Source organism: Spea bombifrons, chromosome 5 (assembly GCF_027358695.1).
Source record: "Spea bombifrons isolate aSpeBom1 chromosome 5, aSpeBom1.2.pri, whole genome shotgun sequence".
Classification (NCBI taxonomy): domain Eukaryota; kingdom Metazoa; phylum Chordata; class Amphibia; order Anura; family Pelobatidae; genus Spea; species Spea bombifrons.
This window is the reverse complement of record NC_071091.1, coordinates 71,127,506-71,140,498: the sequence shown is the minus strand read 5'-3', so window position 1 is coordinate 71,140,498 and position 12,993 is coordinate 71,127,506. Positions and strand designations below refer to the sequence as shown.

At 40.3% G+C, this 12,993-nt stretch overlaps 1 protein-coding gene across 3 annotated transcripts in view; it reads right to left on the bottom strand.

Annotated features, from left to right (window-relative positions):
• MBP (myelin basic protein) overlaps nt 1-12,782 on the bottom strand; it is an 83,113-nt gene extending 70,331 nt beyond the window's left edge. For 2 of the 3 annotated variants that reach the window (XM_053468304.1, XM_053468305.1), the window contains exons 1-2: nt 12,559-12,774; nt 164-240 (exon numbers count right to left, since the gene is read on the bottom strand). In XM_053468304.1, the coding sequence (XP_053324279.1) occupies nt 164-214 (51 nt within the window). In that variant the 5' untranslated portion in view covers nt 215-240; nt 12,559-12,774. Of the gene's footprint in view, nt 1-163; nt 241-12,558 lie in introns of all 3 variants that reach the window. The other variant, XM_053468306.1, reaches the window with a different exon arrangement.
• Between the last annotated feature and the right edge of the window lie 211 nt (nt 12,783-12,993).

Below are 12,993 nucleotides of genomic sequence, written 5' to 3'. Positions count from 1 at the left end.
CAACTGATACTCATATTCCCCTTCAGTTTGTGGTTACATAAAACCTTATTCATTTCTATGAATTCACATTATTCACTTTAATATAAGCTAATATGCAAAAAATGGGCATTCAAACAGAGAGCAAGCCTACAACAATCTATGTAGAACTTGCATTATTGCTTACCTTTGCGGAATTCTCATTAGAATTTTCTTTCTTGCCAACATGGTTCCCCATGGTGCTCGAGCAACAAAATTCAAAACCTAAACAAAGCAAAACAGCAAACAATATAAGTACCATCACTACATCATCCTATAAACATCATATGCTTTTACTAAGAATAGGTATATCAAGATCGCCAAAGGTATGCAGCTTCAAACTGGGTAACTTGATGGTTCCATTCAGCAAGGACTTTTCAAACTGCGTCTTCCAATTTAGACAGCGACTAGAATGCAGCATGCATTTTCTCACAGTTCTCCTGGTCTCCCTAGCCTATATTTTGATTCCCATGCTACAAAACAGTAACAATATTACCCTAAAAGATGAACACTGGAAACCAATTTGACAGATTGTCCGCTTCAAACAAATGTAACAATTTGGATTATACCAGGATTCTGCTGTGGAGTTAATCCTTTGATCGTTACAAAAAAATAATCTGCCAGTAAAATAATGTATGACATTAAACATCACGAACACCCATTGTATTTCTAAATATTGGTCATTCTGTTATTCATTGCACAAAAAATGGTGTACTCTCTCCTCCCACTTTACTAAATATATAACATTAGGATGAAATGAGAAATCTGCCTCCAGCAAACCTCTCTTTTTGTCACTCATAGTGGTCACTCACATCAGTTTTGCTCTCAAGCAGTAAACACTTTGTAGCTTTTGTCAGGCACAGTAATCTTGCTTTTTAACCTGAGAAGTCCAAGGTACCGTGTGAAAAATGTGCTCTAAAAGTGGTAGAGTCATAGTAGAGGCCAGATCCCTATTATTCCTCTTCTGGGGCTGCAATCCCCATGTGGGGATACACGGCCCCTTCATTCCCACCTTGGCTGAAGTCTAAAGAAGGCTGCATCTTCTACAGCAGCCCCACTAAAGTCCCATGAAGGAGGGGTGGTGGCTAAAAGTCACAACCCCCCCTCCTGAAAATGTCAATCCCTAAAAAAATGTACAAATAAATTATAAAATTCCAACCCAAAACATGCATACTGGCCCATAATTTTATGATATAAAAAAAATTCTCTTCACCCACCAGCCATAGGCTACAACATTTTTAACTGATGGATAAAAATAAAAGAAACATAGGAGAGTCCAAGGTACTTCTAAGTGTTCTTCCAGCCCAGCAGTGAAAGTGTAATAGTGTCCCTGCACAACAAACATCCATGTGCTGAGCTCCCTGCTAGACCAAACCAGAAGGGTCCAAGAGGACCTCTGGCTCCAAGACCTACGGGGCTTAAGGCCCGAGGACCAAGCTTTCCCTCTCTTACAGGTGCTCACTTGATGTAAGCCAAAAAAACAAAGATGTGTTCAGTTATCTTGATGCTGTAGTTGCATAAAAATCACATAAGCATGGATTGTCTTTTACTTATATGTATTATAACTACAATTCTATTCTTTTGCACCATGTTTTGTAATGCAGTAATAGTGGTGGCTGCTCCAGCAAGAAGTCATTTGTTTTGTTCCAGAAATGACTTGCTTGATGACATAATTGTCAATGTCATTTCCAAGTTATTTCAGATTGTTAAATGCTAATCCCTAACTGATGACATTTTGGCTGAGATCCAGTTCTTTCCACACCAGTAACTACCATAACAACTGCTAAATTAACTTGTGAACTGCTAAAACACACTTATGAGTGCAATGCATAGGAGGCATGTCAGGATTTAATCTTATTTCCTCCTTTTTAGGACAAATTACATGATTTATAACATAACTGCACAATAGTAATATGCGTTCCAGTTTCTTTCCTAATATCAGTCCTCAAGTGAAGGGAGTTGAAATTAAGGATATTATGATTTTTTCTGTTCTCAAATTTAGGTTACATTACTCAGTACAAGTAATTATAGACTCTAAAGAATGCACAAAAGGCACAAGTCCACAAACTTGTTCCCTGAGTTCAGGTTATCTTCCCAGCTGCAGGCTCCAGTGGACATTTTGTTCAATTTAATTTAAAGTTGTTTATAAGAATAGCCTATTGTTTCTCTTTTTAAAACATTTTTTTTTATTTGCCAGTGCTCATTTGCTTGTGTGTGTGTGAGAGCATGCATGTGTACTTGTACTTGTGGGCGGGAGGTTGGATATATGTATGTATGTATGTATGAATATATATATATATATATATATATACTTGTGTGTGTGTGTGTGTGAGCATGCAAGTGTACTTGAGTGTGTGGGAGCATGCAAGTGTACTTGTATGTGTGACCATGCATGTCTACTTGTGTGTGTGAGCATGCATGTGTGCTTGTGTGTGAGAGAGCCTGCATGTGTACTTGTGTACATGTGAGCATGCATGTGTACTTGTGTGTGTGTGAGCATTCATGTGTACCTGTGTGTGTGTGTGTGAGCATGCATGTGCACTTATGTGTGTGAGCATGGGTGTGTAATTGTGTAAGTGGCGTGAGAGGGAGTGTGTGTTAGTGAGTATGAGTAAGTGTTTGTAATTTGTGTGTGTTTAAATATATTGTATGTTGGAAGGGGGCACAGACCAGTTGTGTGGCACAAGTTGGGGGCCCGGGGCAATTTTTTTTGGGTGCGGGCCGCACCAAACTCATCCAACCGTGTCTTTATGGACTTTGCTTCGTGCACTGGGGTACAGTTATGCTGGAATAGAAAAGGGCCTTCCCCAAACTGTTTCCACAAATTTGAAAGCGTAACAATGTTCAAAATGACTTGGTATGTCCCCTTAACAGTTCAGGTTGCACAGACATAAAGCAGTGTGCCAGAAATGTTCAGTTTTATGGAGCAGGGTAGCTAAAAGGCAGCTTCCTATGAACTACAACTCACATGAACGTCAGCCATAATCCAAACAACATTCATGAGGGTTACAGCTTCCAAAAAGGCATCACACCTGCTTATACAGTGCTGTGAAAAAAGTATTTGCCCCTTCCCGATGTCATCTATTTTGCATATTTTTTCATCGAACTGATTTTAACATTAGACAAAGATAACCAGAGTAAACACTAAATGATGACTTTATGTATATAAGGAAATAAGCTATCTATGATAATCAACCAAAGCACACAAGGAAGTCCATCTCTGAATGGCTCAAAAGAAACAAAATGAAGGTTTTGGAATGCCCAAGTCAAAGTCCCGACTTAAAATAGATTGAGATGCTGTAACATGATCTTAGAAAGGTAGTTTATGCACGAAAACCCTCCAATGTGGCTGCATTAAAACAATCCTGCCAAGAAAGAGCTGGCCAACATTCCTCCACAGCCATTTCAATTGCCAGTTATCACAAACGTTTGATTGCAGTTGTTGCCTCCAAGGGTACACAACCAGTTATTAGGTTTAGGGGGCAATTACATTTTTCAAATATGTGGTTTCATTAACTCTTTACCTTCAATAAAGGAAATCAGCATTTAAAAGCTGCATTTTGTGTTAGCGCACGTGTTCTATGTCTTATAATTAGTGGTAAAATCTGAAATATTTGAATGCGACAAATAAGTAAAAACTTATCAGGAAGGGTGAAAATATTTTTTTCACAGAACTACATATATGTTTAATGTACAGGACTGCCTAGTGTTCAATTAAATATAGCTTACACAGCGTGAAGGGCTGAACTGGCCCTTTATAATGCATAATTCAATGTGTGAGCCATTCAATTCATAATTGTTTTATGCCCTTGTCCACCTTTTTTTTTATATAAGATACCCACCATCCTCTTTTTTTTGGTGCCATCAAAACATTCAGCTCCAGACCCACAAATCCCTTTATCTCGTACGACAATCCATGAAAATCTATATGGGATACTTTAGCTTGCTTTATTCAGACAGGACATCTTATTTTTTTTATTATTTAATATATAATATAGGGTCTATTGTGCTCTTCTATTCAATGCATGGCAGAATAGAATTAACAGAATGATTGAATTATTTGCCGAATAAACAGATTGGCTAAAACATCATAAATCGTCCCCAGGAAACAAATAGTTAGAAAAGTTTATGTTCTGTTCTTTTTAAATCAAGAGAGACACGTGGCTGGTAAAACACTGGCCTTCTTCTAAAGCAGGCTATACGTGGTAAATCTTGTGGTGACACAATGAATGACAAATGTGTATGACGGACATACCCTCAGGCTTCAGGATAAAACAGGCTGTTTCCATGGCAGCCTGGAAAGATCAATTCATATTGACTGTTACTATGGACACAGCATTAATGTTTTTTCCCAGTAGGGGAGACTGGCAAACCACTTTGTACCACAAATGGCTTGTCAGCCATAATTTGCTCATGCTCTAATAAAAGCTTCGTCTCTTAGACGCTCTTCAGAGGAACAATGTAGCTGGTTATTCGGGGCGATCAGAAACCTACCTCTGTCTGATAAACACCTTGGAGCTCTAAAGTTGGGAAACAAAATACATTTCTAAAGCAAATTTAAGGAGACATGTGGGTGCATAATGGTATGGGGCTATAGGCTTGTCCTGTAAAAGTCAGTAGCATAGATTGTTTAATTATGTATATTATTGCTGATTCGAATTTCCCAGTGTTAGACCCTAGACACCAAGGAAATTGAAAAGTATTATTGCTAGATAAACTGCCTAAAAGGTTAAAACAATGTCATTATTCAGTTATATTCTTAAGCATGACAGGAATGGGTGGAAATTAGGTAAAAAATGTTTATGGAGTAGATGCCACTAAAAAAATAGAATATAAAAATATTCATTTAAATTCATAAGTGTAGACAATTAGTTACAAGAGGAGACTCCTCTGAGACATGGGAGGAGAGATCAGGAGAGGATAAGTAGATCTGGGTGTCATCAGACACAGGTGGTATTGAAAGACAAAGGATGAGATTAGTTTGCCAAGTTAGGAAGTAGACTTGGGCACCAGGGGGCTCTTCGTGTTCGTCTTCGGCAAAAAAAAAAACTTCGTATTCCGCGAATATTCGCCTCGTCCTGTCTTCTCTTCGGGCGAATATTCGCGGACATTCTTAGTGTTCGGGTTTTCTTCGTTTTCCTCGGTTAAGGGGTTAAAACGGGGTTAAAGCCGCTCTGGCGCCAGGAGTTTAAATGTCCGTATGAGCAACTCTATTGGTCGTCAGCAGGCCCTGCTGGCGACCAATAGGGTCGCTCGTACAGACTGTTAAACTCCTGGTGCCGTAATTGTCCGGCAGATCCCGCTGGTCTCCCTGTTCTATCATTTATTAACTGATAGAACAGGGAGACCAGTGGGATCTGCCGGGTAAGTTGCAGCATTTAGGCTCCTGGTGCTGTAACTTACCCGGCACATCCCACTGGTCTCCCTGTTCTATCAGTTAAATGTCCGTACGAGCAACCAATAAAGTCGTTCGTACGGACATTTAACTGATAGAACAGGGAGACCAGTGGGATGTGCCGGGTAAGTTGCAGCATTGGGGTTTTAAAAGTCTGCACGAGCGACTCTATTGGTCGCTCGTGCAGACTTTTAAAACCCCAATGCTGCAACTTACCCGGCACATCCCACTGGTCTCCCTCCCTGTTCAATTAATTAAATGTCCGTACGAGCGAACAATAAAGTCGCTCGTATGGACATGTAACTAATTGAACAGGGAGGGAGACCAGTGGCATCGGCAGGGTAAGTTGCAGCATTGAGGTTTTAAAATCCCAATGCTGCAACTTGCCCTGCAGATGCCACTGCTCTTTAACTAATTGAACAGGGAGGGAGACCAGTGGCATCTGCAGGGTAAGTTGCAGCATTGGAGTTTTAAAACCCCAATGCTGCAACTTACCCGGCAGATCCCACTGGTCTCCCTCCCTGTTCAATTAGTTAGTATGCGCCGGGTTAAATGTCCGTACGAGCGACCAATAAAGTCGCTCGTACGGACATTTAACTAATTGAACAGGGAGGGAGATCAGTGGCATCGGCAGGGTAAGTTGCAGCATTGGGGTTTTAAAACCCCAATGCTGCAACTTACCCTGCCGATGCCACTGGTCTCCCTCCCTGTTCAATTAGTTAGTATGCGCCGGGTTAAATGTCCGTACGAGCGACCAATAAAGTCGCTCGTACGGACATTTAACTAATTGAACAGGGAGGGAGATCAGTGGCATCGGCAGGGTAAGTTGCAGCATTGAGGTTTTAAAACCCCAATGCTGCAACTTGCCCTGCAGATGCCACTGGTCTTTAACTAATTGAACAGGGAGGGAGACCAGTGGCATCTGCAGGGTAAGTTGCAGCATTGGGGTTTTAAAACCCCAATGCTGCAACTTACCCTGCCGATGCCACTGGTCTTCCTCCCTGTTCAATTAGTTAAATGTCCGTACGAGCGACTTTATTGGTCGCTCGTACGGACATTTAACCCGGCGCATACTAACTAATTGAACAGGGAGGGAGACCAGTGGGATGTGCCGGGTAAGTTGCAGCATTGGGGTTTTAAAAGAGAAGAGGGTGGTCCACAGTGTCGAAAGCAGCAGGTCCAGTAGGATTAGCATATAGTAGTGGCCCTTGGATTTAGCAGTGAGTAGGTCGTTAGTGATTGCTGTGAAGGCTTTCAGTCATTTGGGTTCTCCAAGGATACAAAAGATATATTTTTATTAAACATGGGTGGTAAATATCTTAATAAAAATGATTCTTACATAATTCAGAAAGCAATCAGACTAGCAATCAGACTCTACTCCCTGACCACAGAATAAACGCTGCTGTAAAACTTCAATGCCAAGCATGGGAGTTTAAATAGACCCTTAATACCCAACATTCACCAAGCCGGCGCTGGAGCTGATTGGCAGTAAGTACATCATATGCAGGTAGATCTCCTGAACACAAAGTAACTGGGAGTGGGGAGAAGAAGAGTGATTCTACAGTACCCCCCTAATCATTGACAAAACCAACACCATGAAAAAGAAAAGTGCATACACTGTCTGAAGTGTCTCTAAGTTTTTAGTATATATATAAAGAAAGCAGGGTCCTATAGTCCAGCATTAATCATTTAGATTACACTGCTTCAGTAATTCAGATTACTGAATATCAATTTACAGACTCACAGCAACTAAGCTTTGCTTCTGAAAGCCACCATATCACAACCGGCCTCGTGTAAAGCTACCTAATTAGAGAAAATAAACAGAATAATGAAGCCACAAATCAAAGTTGTAACCAAAATCCAATGTCTAGTACACTTGCCAAATAACATAATTCATATTCTCTCGACAAACACGTATCCCGGATCCAGAGCAGGAGGCTTCTGCTACTGATAAATATTGTCCCCAACGCCAAAGAAGGAGACTGACAACTTAGGAATCCCTGTGGACACAGAAGTAAGTCCATGCAGACACTAAAAATTTGCCCAAATCGTTTTTGGTCCATTTGCAGAAGTCTATTATTCATATTTTTTGAATATGGCATATAATCTAGTCTCCTTGGTTTTCTACTACAGTCCATTCTGATGTTATCTATGGTATATCCAATGATGGTATGTATATAGAGCCAATACTTGTACTTTTATCATAAATACCCCATTTTCTCTTCTATTAATTGGGACAATTAGAAGAAGCAAAAGAGAACAATGTGCTTTAATGTAGGTTATCAAAGACTGATTACACAATTGACTCAACACCCTCTTGCACCTAGTGAAAGCTCCAGCTGTACTAGTGTATGACCATGTGAAGTCAACTTACCTGACTCCCTCAGCATTTGTCCTCTCAGATATTTAGGGGAGAGATCCTACACAATGCCAGGCCCTGGAGCATGCCCTGTATACAGAATACAAGGTAATTCTGGCAGTTTTAACCCCTAGGGTCCATGAAGCAATTTGTTGTCCCTATGGTGATCCGGGACTTTTTTCAGTAAATCAGATATTTCCTATGTCTAATGTCACCTATCCAATCAATATTATTATCTGTGTTTTAATAAGGATATATTTTTAGTCAGTTACTCTGAAACACAGAGACTTAGATCAAGCTTTTTAATTCCATTAAATCCACATTCCCCAGAGACCCATACTTTTCACTATTAAGAACAACCAATTATTTCTGTTTACTTACAAGGAAATGAGAAGCAATTGCAATTATTCACATTCAGTCAAATTATGTAAAGAAAGGTATTAAGCTGCATGTTACTTTCGACTATGTTAAAAACACTGTGTCATCTAATTCCATATTAGCCTTTAAGTGAATGGTACTGTAAGCATACATTCATAACACACATACATACCTAACATGAGTACATCCTCCTGAATGATGGTTGATCTTATATACCTCATTCCTACACTGGTACCCCTCTTAAAGTTCTAAATGTGCCGCTTGTATGAGTGCATCACAACCCTCTACAGCAACAAAAAAGTACTAGGAATAAATATTCTTACACAAATAAAATACTTTAAGGGGTTAAAAGTGATGAAAGTATGAAAAATTGCATTTAATGCAATGGTCCTGTTAACTGCAACGTTTCATTGGTTGCCTTTGAAATTGTATAGAATCCTTGTCATACGTAATTGTATGGTTCTTGCTCCACCTGACTTACCTAATTAGATAAACCACAATAGGCCATGAAGTATAACAGTCTGCAACCTATCCACTCCCTTCAAATACTACTCCCTGTATTTCACCAACTGAAACGTTACACATCTTCAAAAGAAAAGGGTATTTGTGCTCATACACAGAATAATGTAAAAACAACACTCAGATCTCAGACTAGAATAGAAAATATTGTGAGATATACTGCACAATTTCCAGAACAACCTGTGGTAGACTTTTCCTGTAGGATTGTTCAAAAGACACAAATACAGGACAAAACCAGCTCACACGTTATGTGTTTCTCACGCAAAGGGCTTAAACAGATGTGGTCTGGTGGAAAAGCCAGAGTGGCTGCAGGGTGATTATTATTAGTATTAATTGTTTTATGTAAAGCCATCATATTCCATAGTGCTGTCCATTGGATAGACAGGACATACCAAGTACTATAGAACATAATAATTTGACTTACAGAACAACAGGTGAGGAGGGCCCTGCTCAAATGAGCTTACACTCTGGAGTTAGGGTGCATTATACAATAGGTAAAAGGTAAAAGTGCCGTTGTTAATGATAGACCAGCCACACTAGTAAAAGTATTGCAGGAGAGGGACTAGGAAAGGTGAGCTAAAGGAATATGGGAGGGCGTTAATGTGCTATGTTGTAGGCGTCCTTAAAGAAGTGGGGGAAGACGGAAAGGCCAGGGGAGAGCATTCCAGAGGATAGCGGCAGCCCTTAAGAAATCTTGCAAGCGTGCATGAGAGCTAGAAATCAGAGGACAGAAGGAGATCATTGGATAAGCAAAAAGACCGGTTAGGAGTGTATTTAGAGATGAGTGATGAGATGTAAGTAGGGGAGACGCTATGAATAGCTTTGAAAGTTAGTGTTAGGATTTTGAAATGAATCCTGAAGCGCACAGGCAGCCAATGAAGAGACTGAGAGAGGAGAGGTGTTATTAAAGCAATGGGAGAAGAAGATAAGTCTTGCAGCAGTGTTCATGGTGGATTGTAGAGGAGCGAGACAGTTAAGAGGAAGACCAGCTAAGAGAGGGTTGCAAAAGTCAAGGAGATTGAGTTTTAGGAAACTTGCGCAGACATCCAGGTAGAGACAGATGCGAGGCAGTTAGTTACACGATCTAAGACAAAAAGAGAGAGATCAGGAGAAGATAGGTAGATCTGGGTGTCATCAGACACAGGTGGTATTGAAAGATAAAGGATGAGATTAGTTTGCCAAGTGAGCTAGTGTAAAGAGAGGACAGAAGGGGTCCTAGAACTGAGCCTTGGAGAACCCGGACTGAGAGGGGAGGGGAGGGGAAGTGTTACTGGAGACGGAAATACTTAAGGTACAATCAGAAATGCAGAATGCATACCCCCCAACATTTAAAAATGTGAAAGAGGGACACTATTTTTTTAAATCTTGCGGAACCGATACAAGCAATTGCACTTTACAATGTAGCGCTTGCATCGCAACTTAACACACACTTCGTTTTTGTCAGCACAGTCATGCATATTAAAAATAACCAACACCTTGAATTGAATTCCCATGAGGCTCAGCCAGACATACTACTTCCATGATGCTGGCTGAGCGTCATAGGAAGCGCAGCAACAGTAAAGCTGCAGATGCTAGATGCAGATGCTGTGAACTAAAATTCCCATGATTCTCAGCCAGCCAGGTGTCCACCATAATGCTGGCTGAGCATCATTGGAAGAGTAGTCAACAACAGCAGCGATTTTTTTAAATGAAAAAAAGGCTAATGTTAGCCTCTCTCCCAGGATCCTTACACATTTATGCAAGTATGGTATAATCAAATCATAATATCCACAAATTAAATCTGTAGAACTAGTAATATGTCTCCCTCCGGGACACCCACATTTTTCTGTACCACTTTTCTATAAATACACAATATTTGGTAAGAATAAGGTATTTAAGTGTTCCACGTGCCTAAAAGTCATAATACAGTCACAAACAGCCCCCTAAAATGTGTTTAATAGTTTAATTGCATAAAAATAAATAAGTCTTCTTCTAAATGTCATAACTAAATAAATAGCTACCAACAAGTAACAGGAAAACTCTTGATTAATGGTTTCATTAAATAATAGTCCCTCCTCCGCTTAAAGCATTGGGAGGTATGGCGCAGGATCATTTTCACTTAAAATTCCATTGTTTGAATAAAAGCAGGATAACAATGAAGACACTCTTCCGACTCTCCTGGAAATTCTGCTTAGATCGCAGGAATTTGTGAAATCTTGAGAATAAATAGATAATTAACTTTTTATTTTAGTTTACTAAAAGCCATTTACACTAATAAAAATACATTTTTAATAAACCTTCCTTTTAACAGCAATATCAGTACAGAATATATTTTTTTAACATCATCCTCCTACTTGGGAACTTTCTAAATAACCTGACCCTGAGCCTCTTTAAATATTAACCTTTTAATGGCCAGTCATACAGATTCTATGTAGCAACTCGTGGAATATATTAACAGAAATTAATATATTAATATATAAGATGTCCTCGAAACCTTAACTTAAAGATCCATTCAATGGAGCAAAGGCACCGTCAAGGGTACTTCAGCAACAAACAATATTGTCCTCTGTGGCACACACATTAGGCAGCTGAAAAAGTGTACAAGAAACAAAAACTGTCTGTGCTTCTCACCCTAATAAAGTTGGCAACAAATATATAAACATAATATAAATGAGAGGTTTTGGTTATATGAATTGGCCAAAGCATAATTAAGCTCACCCGCCACGTCAAGGCACACTCTCAACAGGGTGAGAACCTGAAAAAGTGTGTTCTTAAATATAATATATATTAAGTATAGCCGGACTACAGTAACAATCATAACCAAGTAATGCATCCAACACCCAAGTCAGCACTCTATACATACTTCCTATATGCACTCTAGCACAGCATAGTGAGATGTCATTCTGGGGTAAATGCCAAGCCTTCATGTCACAATGGAATATCTTCCATGTCTCAAGACCTTGTGGTTTCCCTCCAGATCATATGACAAATTCAATAATACTTATGTTTTATAATAAAGCTTGGAAAATAAATGAATAAATGCTTTTGTTGACAAATACAAGCTGAATGTTTATGGGGGGGTTAACTCTTTGACTGCTTCTGGCTATAGATCACAGGTGTGAAAAACAACAGAAAAAACACGAATAGCCTGCGGTCTCCTACACTGACAGCCTTGCTTCCTGTACCGTGGGCGTGGAAATGAAGAAGTATTTTTTTTTTGTTTTCTTTTTTTTTTTTTTAAACAGCATATAGCCACGCCATGATTTCAAACCGGAAGCTTCAGTAACCAAGCAGGCTCCAGATGTATTAAGTTGTTTTGTTCCCCCTGTAGGTTTTGCAAATGCCACGCGTGCTGCTCATTGCAGATGTTGTATTTGCGTGGACTTTCGTTAACCCTTTCAATGTCACAGCATAAATCGCGGTCATTGTGTCTGCTTTCCTTCCAATGATATCGGGCACTCACGATGCATTAAGGGTTTATTTTTTTTTTAAATCTATGAATTGTGAATATCACTGAGCGATCGCAGAATCCCAGAGGTAATCTTTGTACTTGTCGTGTTTAAATAATATAGTGTGAGGGGTGCATGCTGCGACTCTGATTAATGTCAGCATTGACAGCACACTGAATCGTGGGTGCTCTCTGCAAAAAAAAACATGCCACCCACATCATGTTATTGCCAACCTATCCCTGCTTAGTCCTCCTCCCCACACAGTGGGATTAAAGCATGACAAGGTACACCATGTAGATTGAAGGCTACTGATCTGTATGAGCATTGCCCCACCTACCTGCCTCCTAGCCCATATACTCACCACCAGCCCCCTTTACACCACCTTGCCACCCACCACACCCACACACACACAACCCTTAAACACTCATACCAGTTAAGAAGGGAAGGGATGTAGATGCACCCACCGTTTACACATAAAGTCGCCTCCGTGGGTCCAAAGGTTGGAAACAGCAGCGATTGGTAATGTGGAGGGGAGGGGGGGACACTATGTGATGACACCAGCTGATCTCAGAGGTGAGGGCTGTACCGATTTAGCAGATAAGAGGTTAAATGGAACTGGACAGGAGACCCAAATCTTCTTGTCTGTTGGAAATGTCTTTACGGTTGCAAGGTGCAGACTCCTCCCTCAGCCGAGGCTGTCCCACCTCCAGCTGTGTGCACAGGTTAGTATGGGGATGTGGCTGCTGGGGCTCCTTCCTGCTCAGCAGAGGTGCAGAACCAGGCGAGATTGCTTTCCTTCCGTCTGAGTGCTGATTTCTAATAAGCATGGAGGGGTTTAGCACGCCACCTGCTGTTAATTCTCAGTACTGTGTGTATGAGCGTGCATTACTGATGATGAA